At 39.0% G+C, this 16364-nt stretch overlaps 1 protein-coding gene across 1 annotated transcript in view; it reads right to left on the minus strand.

Moving 5' to 3' along the window:
• Positions 1-16364, minus strand: part of LOC126427337 (glycine--tRNA ligase) — a 145243-nt gene that overhangs the window by 96086 nt on the left and 32793 nt on the right. The window contains exon 3 of the mRNA XM_050089664.1: positions 7103-7244. Within this exon, the coding sequence (XP_049945621.1) occupies positions 7103-7244 (142 nt within the window). The remainder of the gene's footprint in view (positions 1-7102; positions 7245-16364) is intronic.

The raw sequence follows: 16364 nt of genomic DNA on the forward strand, positions 1-16364 counted from the left end.
TGGAGATAAGAGAACGACTTGTATGAATATCAAGAGTTCAGATGGAAACCCAGTTCTAAGCAAAGAAGGGAAAGCAGAAAGGTGGAAGGAGTATATAGAGGGTCTATACAAGGGCAATGTATTTGAGGACAATATTATGGAAATGGAAGAGGATGTAGATGAAGATGAAATGGGAGATATGATACTGCGTGAAGAGTTTGACAGAGCACTGAAAGACCTGAGTCGAAACAAGGCCCCCGGAGTAGACAATATTCCATTGGAACTACTGACGGCCGTGGGATAGCCAGTCCTGACAAAACTCTACCATCTGGTGAGCAAGATGTATGAAACAGGCGAAGTACCCTCAGACTTCAAGAAGAATATAATAATTCCAATCCCAAAGAAAGCAGGTGTTGACAGATGTGAAAATTATCGAACTATCAGCTTAATAAGTCACAGCTGCAAAATACTAACACGAATTCTTTACAGACGAATGGAAAAACTAGTAGAAGCCAACCTCGGGGAAGATCAGTTTGGATTCCGTAGAAACACAGGAACACGTGAAGCAATACTGACCTTACGACTTATCTTAGAAGAAAGATTAAGGAAAGGCAAACCTACTTTTCTAGCATTTGTAGACTTAGAGAAAGCTTTTGACAGTGTTGACTGGAATACTCTCTTTCAAATTCTAAAGGTGGCAGGGGTAAAATACAGGGAGCGAAAGGTTATTTACAATTTGTACAGAAACCAGATGGCAGTTACAAGAGTCGAGGGACATGAAAGGGAAGCAGTGGTTGGGAAGGGAGTGAGACAGGGTTGTAGCCTCTCCCCGATGTTGTTCAATGTGTATATTGAGCAAGCAGTAAAGGAAACAAAAGAAAAATTCGGAGTAGGTATTAAAATTCATGGAGAAGAAATAAAAACTTTGAGGTTCGCCGATGACATTGTAATTCTGTCAGAGACAGCAAAGGACTTGGAAGAGCAGTTGAATGGAATGGACAGTGTCTTGAAAGGAGGATATAAGATGAACATCAACAAAAGCAAAACAAGGGTAATGGAATGTAGTCTAATTAAGTCGGGTGATGCTGAGGGAATTAGATTAGGACATGAGGCACTTAAAGTAGTAAAGGAGTGTTGCTATTTGGGGAGCAAAATAACTGATGATGGTCGAAGTAGAGAGGATATAAAATGTAGGCTGGCAATGGCAAGGAAAGCGTTTCTGAAGAAGAGAAATTTGTTAACATCCAGTACTGATTTAAGTGTCAGGAAGTCATTTCTGAAAGTATTCGTATGGAGTGTAGCCATGTATGGAAGTGAAACATGGACGATAAATAGTTTGGACAAGAAGAGAATAGAAGCTTTCGAAATGTGGTGCTACAGAAGAATGCTGAAGATTAGATGGGTAGATCACATAACTAATGAGGAAGTATTGAATAGGATTGGGGAGAAGAGAAGTTTGTGGCACAACTTGACCAGAAGAAGGGATCGGTTGGTAGGACATGTTCTGAGGCATCAAGGGATCACCAATTTAGTATTGGAGGGCAGCGTGGAGGGTAAAAATCGTAGAGGGAGACCAAGAGATGAATACACTAAGCAGATTCAGAAGGATGTAGGTTGCAGTAGGTACTGGGAGATGAAAAAGCTTGCACAGGATAGAGTAGCATGGAGAGCTGCATCAAACCAGTCTCAGGACTGAAGACCACAACAACACAAAAAAAAAGTGGGCAAAATTGGGTTTTTATGGGTTTCATTAAAGTTTTTGAGATTTTTTTTCATACTGACAAACAGTTCTGTTTAGATTCCTACGGTTCATTTATTCAAAAAACTAATCATTTTTTAGAAGTACTTTATTAGTGCCTCATTACTTGCCCAGCCAGCACTGCATCCATTGATAGAATCTACTCCATCTATGGCCTTGTTTGATCAAAATTGATAAATAACTTAGGACAGTATAGAATCTAGACATTAGTGAAGATTTATAAATCTCTGCATTTAACCTACATTGTACTTTACGATAACTAGAATTCTACATCAAGTTTAAGTTTTTCTTCTGGAAGTGTATGATTATAAGACAAGGCTCTTCCTCAAATTCATCATTCAAAAACTGTGGGGCCATCTTATATTCACATATTAAACTATTACTGCCGAGGTCGACACTTTTACGTCGGTTAATAGATTGCTATAGGGGTTATTTTACATTCACAGAAGAAGACTGGGTGATTGAGGTCACATGCAGATTTATACTGAAAAATTTGGAGGATGGGTACAGAGGCCAAACAATGTGCTCGAACAAGTTCAAGATTTCCCGATACACCAAAGTGCTCTATACAATATCGACCTAGCTCGAACAATCGCGTGACTTTTGACTCACACTGCTGTAGTGTAAGGGATATGTGAGAAATTATAAACTAACCACACCGACAATCTACTGCTACACTTAAAAATCTATCAACTTCGTGAAACTCGGGAGTACATAGAATTTAATGCTTGCTGTCAATTTTAGAAACTCTTCTTGTGTTTGACCAGATTTGCAATAAAAATTCTCATACACGTACGGATACCGTATACAAACATTTATGGCGCTTCTTAAAAAAAAAAAAAAAAAAAAAAAAAAAAAAAAAAAAAAAAAAATACTAGATTCTGAATACAAGTAAATATTTTATTCAAATATGAGATACTGTAATGATTTAACAAGGTTGCAAATGAGAAATTCAGTCTTGCTCACATATTAGAATACCAGGTAAAGATGTTACCACCTTTTAATTATCTTTAGTACAAGATGGTGACATTCAGATGAAGCAGGAAAGAAAATTAATCCAAAATTACATGTCTACAAAACTAAATACATCATATCAATTGTTACCAAAGCAATAAATTACAGCATCAAGACCAGTTGTGGACAGTGTACCAACAGACACCACTAGATCGCAGGATGATTGAAAGTTTGAATATTTTACTGTATCATCATTGAAATCTTTTATTTATATATTAGTTGGCAGTGTTACATATGACCCACACCTTACTTGCTCAAAAACATTACAGAAGGGTTGGAAGGGGAACAGCGACACCCTCTTGGCTGACTAGGAAGAGTGTAGGGATGGAAGTAGTGAGCAGGTAGCAAATTACATCTTGCTGCCATGGGAACCTATACTGCATTCTTTGGCTTTTTATGAACATCTAGTACATTTAAACTACACTTTGCCTGTATCTCTCTGAACTCACTTCCAAACTGGGTGGATACGCTACAGTGGTATACATTTCTGCAGGAGAAGGTAAAAGTACAGATAGGGGCCAGTGGCGTACTTACACATTTCTCAGTACTCATTGTGAGGTATGACAGGAATGAAAGAGGGTGTGTCAGATCCCTGTTCTAAGCAGCCAACGAGGGAGTGGCAGGCAGACGATGTTTTTGGAAACGAGAAACACTATAACATTCTCACGTCAGTATAGAAGCAATATCTAACGTGTATTCTGATTCTTAAGTTCCACCGTAACGACAACCTCAGGTATTGCAATGTACTCGGAGGAAATGGCGAAATATTTGTGACAACTGCTACTAGGATAATGCTAATAATTAAGAAGTGTGATATCACAGATGGGAGGCTTATTACGCAAAAATGGCAGGGAAGATAGAAGTTAATATAAACCAATTGTTTTTAATTTTATTTCTTCTTGTATTATCAAAATGTAGACAATCAACAAATGGCCTAATTTTAAAATAGGTATAATGCTAATGTTTCAGGCACATACTTAATTTCACTAAAACAACCTGTAATTTTGATTAGTCAGAATATGTTAATAACAATTTTTTCTTAAGGAACCTCTTTAAAAACAAAAAAGAGGGAGGGGGGAGGGGTCATTTTACATTCAGGTAAATGGGATAACTGTGTTTCTTATATGGCAAGAAAAAATATAACAAAATATTAATTTTAAAAAAATAATTTCGATTTACTTTTATCTTTCGTATAAATCTGTGTCAGCTTGTCTATGGTGCAATAGGTATTTAGCGTATGGTTGTATGGCAATTACCATTTTAAAAAAATGCACATCTTGGAACAACAAATACATTTTTGAAACGATTGCACAGTCAATATAAATAGATCATTTTGTCTTTTGCTTTTTAATTGCTAGATTGCCACTTTCACATATTTAAATATTGTAACAGATAAATAAAATTAAATTCACATTCACAAAAATTCTGAGTGAAAAAAGAAAGATAGGGAGAAAAATGAGGGCAAATGAACATGTTGATATTATCAAAATGAGGTAATAAATGAATAGAAATATAAAATTACCTTTAAACCTCTTTATTAAATAAAACAAATGATAAAAATTATTTTATTAAAGGTGTGAAAATAAAAGAATTCATAGTACCTGACAAGAGTTGAACCCATAACCTTCAGCACGTGTAGATATTATTCTGTCCATCTCACCACACAACCATTCCACACATCACTACTTTTTTAACGCTGTTTAAGGTCCTGCAAAATTCTGAATTTTCTTTTCACGGATTAGTCACAGATGAGGGTCCATGAGGCTGAATGGCTGCAGGGTGTGACACATGGGATCTTAACCTACATCACCACACAGATGGTTTCGACAAGGGGATCTCTCCTTATAAGCAAGCATCATCTTCGTCTCTGTGTGATGGGGACACAGAGAGATTATTAAATGGATGTGATAACGAACAGTTTAGCAGCAGTGTTTCTAGTTCTGGTGAGACAGTGATAACTATAATGACAGTAACAAGAACCTCGAGTGGTGAAGGGGGCGTCAAAGAAGAAGTGGTGACTGCTGACAACGGTCCTGGTTCTACAAAATAGTCAACTGGTAATTGTAGTCTAGACAAGAGTCAGTTCCCTTTCACAGGAACTCCAGATGTAAAAATTTCCATCAGAGATTGTCTCAATCCACTTCATATTTTAACTCTTTTCGACGATAGCTCGCTTACCGATATAAGTAGTAAGAGGAACAAACGTGCTGAATAGTTCGTAAAGGTACAGGCTGACAAACTGAAACAGCGATCATGTGTCCACAAATGGGCAGAAACAAAAAATGGAGAATTGTATTCTATATTCACCATGCTAATCCTCCAAAGAATTGTTAAAAAACTGTAATTCAAAATTTGTGGAAAGTTTCCCCAGAAAGTTATCTCAGAAAACATGATGTAATTTTGAAACTTCCTGGCAGATTAAAACTGTGTGCCGGACCAAGACTCGAGCTCGGGACCTTTGCTTATCGCGGGCAAGTGCTCTACCAGCTGAGCTACCCAAGCACGACTCACGCCCCCTCCTCACAGTTTTACTTCTGCCAGTACCTAGTCTCCTACCTTCCAAACTTCCCTCAAAGTTCCCTCATTTTGATGAGAACAGTGTGTATTCAGAAGATTGTGGTATTCCCACTAAATTGCATAAATTAAAAGCTGCTGCTGATTGTGAACAGAATAAATTTTGCAAAGGTCCTACTCCCAAATGAGAATCGTCCGATGACGAACCGCTGTCGCTCTGGATACGGCACCTCTCTATCAAGCGACACGTACTAATGCTGACCTCGGTATTAAATTATTTTGCTCGCGTGAGGCAAGTAGTAGGTATTAGTGGTATTTTACAATTTACACTGGGAAAGACCCTATATCTGAGCTGCAATATAAACAATATTCTATAGCGTCTACAGAAGTTTCGCAAAGGTCATGCAACACTGCAAGCAAGTGGCACGGGGCACGAAAATAATTACACGTGCAGGAACAAAGGCGAGCGCAACTCCTCACGTCAGTGGCCGGTGACGACGGGACAGCACCGGCCACTTACCGGCGCAACAAAGGGCAAAGTCGGGGGATTAATCACGTACAAAATGTCTGAGACTCGTGAGGGTACAATATTTCCCAAATGTTTTGTGGGCAGGGTTTCTGGAAATAAATCATTTTATCAGGTTACCTTCCATTCGGAAAGTGGGTGCACTCAGGGACTGTTATGTGATTTATAAATTATAGAGTGCAGCAATCAGTTGTCTTTTTTTGCAGGTTTTATAACGCAAATCCAGATTTCGGCTAGTGCCCAGCCATTATCAATGCTAAAAAAATACAAGTAGTACATAGTCAGATGATACAATAAAAAGTTACAACTCTTGGCCTAACCTATGTGGCTAATATACTAGATTACATACCACTGTTTTCTGATTTCGATGCATATCAGTTCCCTGTTGTTTGGGTGTCAGTCAGAGTTCTTTGAATACTACTGTGTAAAGAAGGTAGGCCGTGTGCAGAATACATCAATTGGTTTATTTTTTAACACTGATAGTGGATAGGCACTAGTCAAAATCTGGATTTGCGTAGTAAAACCTGCAAAGAAAAAGGATGACCGATTGCTGCACTGAACAATTTATAAATGAATCTTTTATCGACTGAAGGGAAAAATCTCGTGCTGGTTTTTAATACAAATGAACAAGGTCTATTTGCAGAAGATCTGTTCATTTGATCATCTGGGAAAATTGTACAGAGTTTGAAAGTTTAATTATTTTGTGGGAAGATTTCATAAGAAGCAATAACCATTTAGTGTGTTTTGTTATTTTTGTCAGGTATTCCACACGAGCTTAGGGCTTAAAGCAGTGATTGGCGGCGTGATCAGAAGTGGCAAAGAATATTCTGTATGAACCGTGATGTCACAGAACAACAACTACCAGAAGATTAATAATGTAGATTCTGACGTACGTACTCTCGTTTTTTGCTCAAGTTTGGAGTTTAGTTCAAAATGAGACGTACCTAACCGATTAACTTCAGACCACGCTCGTAATCAGGGGCACAATAAAAGCCTTCACGGAAATTAGTGCCGACGAGTTCCGGTTTCGGATGCGAGCAGAATTCTTTCGTTTAACAACAAGTCGGGGGTTTGCATACTCGTCGCGACCGAAGACGGCAACGAGGTAATTTACAAACCTACCGAAACCTCGCAAAGTTTTCACAACAGCAGGCAAGACGTAACAATTGACATCCCCACAGTTCGGTATCTCTGTGGGATCTAACTGACAGTGGGTGGCTCCGGCCGGAAATGGCAAACCCGCCAACTAACTCCGGCGGCGAACCGGGCCAAAAAAGCGAGAGGACGGAGAAGCTGTGGACGCGACTTACTTGAGGACGGCCTCCGGGGTGAGTATGGAGCAGTCCACCTCCAGCATCTGCTCCTCCAGCACGAAGAAGCTACGCCACGCCGCCAGCAGGTTCGCCTTCAGCGCGCAGCCCATCGGCCCGAAGTCAAACTGCCCTGTTATGCCTGCAGGAAGCCACACAAACACTGCATTACTGAGCAAAACATAGTTTAGATTAAGGGAATTATGTATGAGAGAGAGAGAGAGAGAGAGAGAGAGAGAGAGAGAGAGAGAGAGAGAGTGGGGATAAGGGCAGGTTGGGGAGGGGAATGCATTCGGTGGACCCTGCCTTCTGTTGATAAAGATCACACCAGTTGCGTAATAAAACCTGCAAAGAAAAAAGATGACTGATTGATTCATTTATAAATTATACAGTGCAGAATTTTGTCAACTGAAGGGGAAATGAACAATCTCTATTTTCAGAAGATCTGTTCATTTGATCATCTGGGAAAGTTTATTTTGTGGAAGGAATTCATAAGAAGCAAGACTCATTTAGTGTGTTTTGCCATTTCAGGGTGCATACATGGACAAGGAAAAAAAATTCCCAGATTTCCTGGTTAAAAATACACTTTTTCCCGGGTGAAAATACACTTTTTCCGTGTTATGTGACAGTATACTCTTATTCGGCACTGTAAAACTCATCAATCCTTTGAATGTTAATGGTTTTATATACCGGAGTAGAATTTCCCGGCACTTTAGAAAACGTAACTCAGGTGGGAAAAACAAGTTTTGAAAAACCTTTGATTTGCAGCAACATGTCCGCTGCATATTTTCGTATTACGAAGGTATAAGTTCGAGTTACACCAAACACTGCATGCCACTTTCCAAAGCATTGAAATCGAGATTGTGATGCACTTTCGTAAGCCAGTCATAGCTCATGTCACGTGATCTCGCCAGCTGATGACAGCACAGGACACGTAGTGTAGTCAGACAATAGCAAGATCACTCTTCAGTAGCGCAAATAAGAAAAGTTAATGGTTTAAATTAATATACATAGCATTCACCTACAATATTGGTCTCTAAGATTAATAAGCTGGAAGGGAAGCTAAGCTTCCACATATAATGTTGATCTATTTTGTGCTTGTTACACTTTAAGATACATGACACAAATGTATCAGTAAAATTTTTAATAACGATGTAAATGTCTGATCTTCTGGGCTCGAAATTCTTCTAAATAGTCGTCCTCAAAGAGTTGATTTTTAAATGAGAGTCAAACACTTTGTGATTTCAATTTACGTAAAAGGAAATCATCTTTGAATGTAACGCTTTTCAAATCACCATTCGCAATATTTTCCCGCGACCTGTTAGAATTAGGTTCGTTTCAGTAGTTGCAATAGAGCGCCAGATAACAAGCGTCACCGCACTTGCATAGCTACAACGGTGAAGGAAGCCCATGTGTTCGTACGTGTAAAACATTAAAAGATCTTACATTATGTCATTAAAAAAAAAAAAGACAAGACATCAGAAGATACTTCAAGAGCGTCGGAATTTCGTGAACCATACTAAAACGCATAATTCGGCTCAAAATGCACATTCGAATGCAAATTTTCTTGTAGTACCAGTACTGTATTATCTCATGTTTAGTTCTTTACTATGGCATAATGCCATATGTGCACTTGAAATGCAGTGAACAGTTGAAACTAGCCAATAGTGTGAAATTAAACACTTCGTTTCAGATAAATTGACTGCCTCAACTGAAAAGGTTAATAAAAGCCAAATCTCTTAGCAAACTGGCCAAAATAACTTCATTGTTCTTTAAGGCGATTAATGTTCGACTGTCAGAAAGGTGGAAATAAAATCTAAAACTAATAACATACTTTAGCCTTCCGTAACTACGCGAACGTATTTTAATTCATTTGATAGCTCCCAGCCACAAAAATCCGTTTTGTTATCATTTAACGTGAGACCAATAAATGAACAGGAAACAACAAAATCGCCGAACGTAAACACAGGTCACGTGGAGACGACCCACCTTCCCAACACAATTCACACAGCTCTGTGCATCATCCCCAGATTTACTAATTTCCGAACTGGGGCAATATTAAGTAGTGGCGCCCAGCCACACATCTGTAACGAGAAGTGGGAGAAGGTACTACTCATACGCGACTCAACTGCGCATACGCAAGAGCCCGCCCGCAACTGCTAAAACGAATCTAATTTAAACAGTTGTCACGCCACGCTCATCGGAGGCAATTTGTTGTTACAGAGCATTGAATAGTCTTCCTAAAACCTTTGACACACTTCGCTGTTGGCAGACGCTTGTATGAGCACTGTTTTGTTGTTGTATATGGCGCATTTCCTTTGCAACTTAAGTTTTATTTTCTTTCTTTTTTTTTCTCCTGTTCATTTTTGTTGCTGCAGTATTACTCTGCAGTAGCGGGATACAGTAATATCCTTTGTTAGAGTATTGGTTCTTACCTGTCAAAATCACAAAAATTTAACTGAAAACTAAAACAATGGAAAATTCCCGCATTTGTAAACAATTCCTGGGTTTTTCCCGGTTTTCTCCCGGATGAGAAAATTCCCAGGTTTTCCCGGATCTCCCGGTTGTCCCGGATCGTATACACCCTGTATTTTTGTCAGGTATTCCACACGAGCTCTCTCTGAAAACTGCCTAGAACACATAGTTAGAAAACCCACTCGTGGTGGAAATACACTGCATCTAGTGGCAACAAAGAGACCTCACCTCTTTGAGAATGTCCACATCGAAACTGGTGTTGGTGACCACGGAGCAGTTGTGACAACAATGATTATTAAAGTACAGAGGACAAGTAAAATAAGCAGAAAGATATATGTGCTCAGTAAACTAATAAAAAGATCAGTAATGTCATATCACAAAGAGGAACTTGTAATTTTCAGCACAGGGCAGGAACATGTAGAGGAACTATGGTTCAAGTTTAAGAGAATAGTTGACCATGCACTGAATACATATGGACCACGTAGGAGTCTGTAATGGGATGGAACCGCCACGGTATATTGTCACTGCTAAAAAAATTCTAAAGAAACAGAGATCCCTGCATATAGGTGTAAGACAATGCATAGGGCTACCAATAGAGAGATGCTAAATGAAATGTGTGTGGCTGCCAACAGAGCAATGTGTGATACCTACAGTGACTACCTTAGCAGGATATTGTCAAATGATCCTTCACAGAACCCAAAGAAATTCTGGTCACATGTAAAGGCTGTTTGTGGCACCAAAGTTAATGTCCAGTCCCTAGCAACTGAGACCGGAACTGAAATTGAGGGTAGCAAAGCAAAAGCTGAAATACTTCACTTCATTTTCAAAAGTTCCTTTACAATACAAAACTGAGGAGAATTGTCCTCGGACCACTGAAAGGAAGAATGAAATAAGTATTAGTGACAATGTTGTTGTGAAACCGCTTAAATTGTTACAACTGAACACAGCTCCAGAGCTGTGTTGGGTTCTGTACTGAATTTGTGGCCGAGTTAGCCCCTCTTCTAACTATAATCTTACGTATATCCTCCGACAAAAAACTGTGCTCCTTTCTTGGGATGAAGCACAGGTCACTCCTGTCTACAACAATAGTACCAGAAGTGATCCAGAAAACTACCATCCAATACCCTCGACATCAGTTTGTTGTAGAACCTTACGAGATATTCTGAGTTCAAACACAATGAGCCATTTTTAACAGAATGAGCTCCTCAATGCCAATCAGCACGGATTCCACAAACATCGGTCATACGAAACAACTCTGACATTTTTCACACGACATACCAAAAGCTTTGCATCCGAGCAGTGAGGCAGATGCAGTATTTCTCGATTTCCGAAAAGCATTTGACCCAGTACAACACCTACTCAATGTCAAAAGTACAATTGTATGGGGGTATCGAGTGGAATTTGTGACCAGATTGAGGACTTTTCGATAGAGGATGCAGCAAGTTATCTAGGATGGAAAGTCATCGTCAGATGTAGAAGTAACTTCAGGTTGTAGTGGGGCTTTAAATTTCGCCGCGCTACACTCGTTCCCTCAGATAAAAAATATCCCGTCGCAGCGGTATGAGCGCTCGACGGCAGAGAAAATACTAAAATGGTAACACTTTTTTTGTTTTCTATCCGTTTTTTGTTTTGTCTCTTGATAGCGGTAGCTTAAGGCAGGCGTGATCGGAAGCTGACGTAAAAACTTAATGGCTAATCTTGATCTGATTGTAATGTGTAGACATTGTGGAAGTCATTAAGAAATTCGGTGGATGGAAGTAGCAAAGTGAATTAAATTGCATACAGTATCAAGATGATTTTAATTGATATAAATTTGTGATCCCTGGACTATTACAAGATTTCGGAGCAGATTTTTTCACGCCGAAATGAAGGAGATTTTTGAAGACGTGGACGCCGCCCGAAAGAAGATAAGTTAACCTGGTAAAGGATGATCTCTCGTCTACGCCACTTCCCCCTGTCAGTTACATTCTGTTATTCTCTGTTTCTTTTCAATAACTTTTGTAGTGAAAATTGGTTTAACTTCTGCTCAAAAACGCCACAAGGACCACCCCAACAATAGCTTTTCCGAATAACGAAGTCCGATAGCTTTTCTGTAATACAAAGTCCGATCTGCATTTCTTTCTTTCTTTCCCTTTTTCACGGTCTCTCTTCTCCCATTTTTTTATTAACCACTACAACTGGCTCCAGCGACAGGACGCAATTTTCGGATGTGTCGTTTTTGAGCAAATTTGAAACTTTAATTTGTATTTTTTCCCAACAGAGAATATAAAAAAATCCTGAACTTTAAATGGTAACTAAAACACAAACTTTATTGTACCTAAGCAAATGATACCACAATATTGTAAAGAATTTTTGTAACTAATTCAATCTGTTTTTCTTTTCATGGCATATATTGATGCGAAACTTATTTTGAGGACTTTTGGTGATTATCCGATGGAGATGTATTAAGAAAATCCATATTTTGACGAATACGATTTACGCAGAAGTGTTTGACCAGCCGCTGCAGGACAGAAAATTTAATGGTGAGTCACACAATTATGTTTCATTCAAGCATTCAATAGCCAACGCAGAATCCATTTTTCCCTTTCCACACATCCTGTAGTTTTCTTCTAGATTTTTCCAAAATTATCTATCTCTATTGTAGTTTGTGGTAATTATAGTATTGTTGTAGCATATGAAGATCGTGAATTTGACAGCCAAACAGTCATTTGTTACGAAAAATTTTGTCCGCCCTGCTGCAGCTTTCTCAATCATTGTTTGCAATAGAGCAATCATTTACATTGACGAGAAAATATTTCAACCTAAATTTGAGTCCAATTTTTATTAATCAGACTTATATTATTCCCTTTTTGACTTACGATTATATATTTATTACAATGGAACGCGGTAAGGTAGAGATAGTTTCGGCAGATGAGTTAAGTGAAGTAGATTCATCTTTCAACCAACAAGAAAGTCCGCGTTTCCCTCCATGGACCAGTTCACAGATCAATGCAATGATTTTGCCTCAAACTCGCAACATTTGTGATAATACACAGATGGCGACTTTAAATGACGAAATGTGGAATGGACGCGAGACTAGACCGTCAGCGCCATTGTTAACATCAATGTCAGAACCGAATATGAGACAAATTCAGCAATGTGACACAAATCGGACACAGGAAACTGACAAACTGGACCGACTATTAGAGTTATTTGCAGACATGAAACGAGACGTTAGTCAGAAAATTGACGCAAAACTGGACGCACTTGGTCAGGACTTTAAACAAAGGCTAGATAAAAGCGACGAAAAATTTGACGTATTAAACCGTACTATGACTGAAAATTTTGAACGAACGACAAAACAGATGACAGAATTAAATAACACCACTCAAAAGCTCAGCCAGAGATTTGAGACTTTGTCCATCCGAGTCACTAAACAGGAAGAAACTTTGGTTACATTCACACATGAAACAAAAAACAATATCACCCGATGTGAGAATCAGTTAACTCAAATAGTTAATGTGCAGCAGGAAGTGAACACCCGTGTGGAAGAGTTAGCTCAGGCCCACACTTCAGCTAGCTCCACCCAAGAAAAGCTGACTGAAGAAGTGGGAAATATTACCCAACAGCTCACAATGGTAGTTCTTGAACAAACCCACCTCAAAGAAAAGATAGAAAAACTAGAAGACCGGGCGGACCTCGCGTCACTAAACAACGACACCAACATGGCCGAAAGAATTGTACATGAATGTAAATTGTGTGACGACTACCTGGACAAAAAACTTGAAACAATTACACAGGACATACTTTCAAAAACAAAGACACATGTTAAAGACGAGACAAAACACATACAAGACGAAGTGACAAAATTACGAGACAATGTTGTGCCGTGTTTGGCGATAGGAGCAAACGCATCGTCAGGAAACGACAAAACAGCTAAAACCATGGCTAATGACACAGACAGAACACCACCTATTGTGGAATCACCTATTTCAAATCAAAATTACAATGTGCCGCTTTCTTTTCCACCGAACGAGCAATATTACGTTACCACACCTAGAGTAGCAAGTGACCTAAATCACATCAATACAGTTATGCCAACCGGCATGGCCGATGACACGTTTGTAAGACATGGGTATTTCCAGACATTTTCCAGTGAGGACAAGCACAAAGTCCACCCTATTGTGTTTATTAGATCATTTGACGGTGTTTTTCCACGTAGTTCGTCAGAAGTCGATAAAATCAGATACGTCACCAATCTCATGAGAGGACGAGCAGCTAAGTGGGGTGCCGCTATGAAGCGGCGGTGCCTTACGTTTGAACAGTTCGAACAAGCCTTCTTGGACGAATTCTGGTCCGAGAATGAGCAACAGACTCTAAGGAGAGAAGTGTGCAACCCCGAGACCTATGACCCTAAAAAAGAGACATTAAGACAATACTTTGAGAGGTACTTAGACAAGACACTGTACTGGTCCAAACCAGCCGACTTGTCAGCGATAATTGACACTTTAAAGAGCCACTTACCCTTTCCATACCGAGACAGATTAATAGGAGCACCGGAGAATGACGTTAAGACTTTCTTAAACTTCTTAGATCAAATGGACGTAGTTTACAGACGCGATTCACGCCATTCAAATTTTATTCATATTAGTAACCAAAACCAGCACCCACCCCAAAGGAACCGTAGTGACGGTGGTTGGTGGAACCATCCGTCCGCGCCGCGACACAATACGATGCCTGCGCGCGAAACATATTCAAATGGAAACGTGTATGATGGTAGGAACAACCGCAGAAATTCGTGGAATAATAACAATAAGTATCACCCATATCAAAATGGTAACTACAAGCAAAATGAAAATTACAGACAGTACAACAACAACAACAATAGGAGACGTGGGAAGAACCGGTACAACCCGGGCTACTTTGACAGGAACATGACATATAACAGACATAATTACCACCAAAACAATAACAATCCCAACAATCACCGACAGAATATGTGGAACACACAAAATTCACGCATGACAAATCATAACCCTCCACGGAATCCGCCGCCGTTTCCCAATACAGTTATGCACTCCCCACCACAAAGTAGCAATAACAATTGCGGCGCGCCATCAGCTGACGCGTGGGCGCCAACCGGCCGGAATGTAAACATAGTGGAGCTTGTCAATGTACCCGGCCAAACACAGCAGACGACGGAAACAGTCGACGACCGAGCTAAGCGCTCGTGCTTCGGTCGTGAGGTGTTGTAAGAGCGCAACGGCTGAGACGGTTTGTTTCCTCAGATACGACGACAAAATGACAGCTATTATATTCAGGTCCTTTCAGAATAGCAAGCATACCTCACCCAGGTTGTTACTCCCTAGAATACCCGTTATCTCACAAGCCGAGGGGGCTGCATCCCCACAGACATTTGAAATCCTTTGTGCACTAAAACAACATAATATAATGTCAACTAATTTGAACATGAGCAAGCTGCTGTCAAAACGAGATCGTAAATATTTGTATTGAATACACGAACATTAAATTATACAGCCTAAGAACACAAACGTTAATTTATGGAAATTATATACTGCAGTTACACTTGCACACATAATTATGACGAGAAGGTAAACCCAGGTGAGTACACTTACTGAATGAGAAAAGATATTCATATAGGAATGAGGTCTACGCAGGTTACATTGGTTGTTAATTGTAAATTATAAGGTGAATCAACAACTAGTTAGTTATTTCAAGGCACTATAATGAGAGGAAATAATAGCTATTGAGATCAGTAATGATGTAGGTATGTAGCAGAATGAATGAGGATGTAAGAATGAATGATCAGTATGAATGAGTTAATATTTAAGTTAATATAAGAAGGTAAGTTACTGTGAAGTTGTTGGAGACAAGAGATTATTTGAGGAAAATATTATTGGAGTTTTATGAGAATGGAAGTGCCAAATGGCCCCACGTATGTGATATATTAATGTTTGATGAGGAATCTGTTTAATGTATAAGGATATATATATTATGATGAATATGTGAGTAAGGAATGAGTGAGAATGTTTTGGTAATATTGTGCTACATGGAGAAGTGAGTAAACAGTCTATATCTTTAAGATTACATAAGCATTTCAGTTTGAAAGAAAACATTTGTGATGAGTTAGAACACGTGAGTACAAGACGTTAAATGTGAATCTATTTTCAGTGCCCTTGAAAAGGAATGAATGCAAGAAAAGCAGAGTGAACATAACGATGATTACAGCTGTGGAAAGAAGTGTAACAAGAATGTAACTTGGAAACACATTAGCTTTAATTTATGGCAGAAGTGTAACTTGGTTAAGTTTTGTTAAGCCACTGTGTGGAAGAAAACATTTATAGTTTGTGTTCAGACAGGAGAATGATATTTTAAGGAACTTAAGTTGAAATATAGTTCTTACACATGACAGAAAACTCTGAGGAAGCAAAAGATAGGAGAGTTATTAAGTCCGTTTTGCGACTCGTACAACACCTCCACTTAAGCGAACAGATGACAAAATTACATCTACATTGAAGAATGACAAAATTACATCTACGTTGAAGACATTTGACTTTTCAGGCTATGCAAGGTAAGTGCAAAGGAGCAGTGACCATCCGTGCAGCCGACATCGAGCAACGGACAGTGAGAAAGAGACATTTTACTGTCAATTTATGATTTATAGATAGAAATGATATATATATACTACATACATGATGTTTAACCTTCACTAAAGTAGAAGAAAGTTCATGGTTGAACTCTTGAGAGGAAATTTGATATGTTATCATATAATACACATTATGAGAGA

Source organism: Schistocerca serialis, chromosome 11, assembly GCF_023864345.2.
Source record: "Schistocerca serialis cubense isolate TAMUIC-IGC-003099 chromosome 11, iqSchSeri2.2, whole genome shotgun sequence".
NCBI lineage: Eukaryota > Metazoa > Arthropoda > Insecta > Orthoptera > Acrididae > Schistocerca > Schistocerca serialis.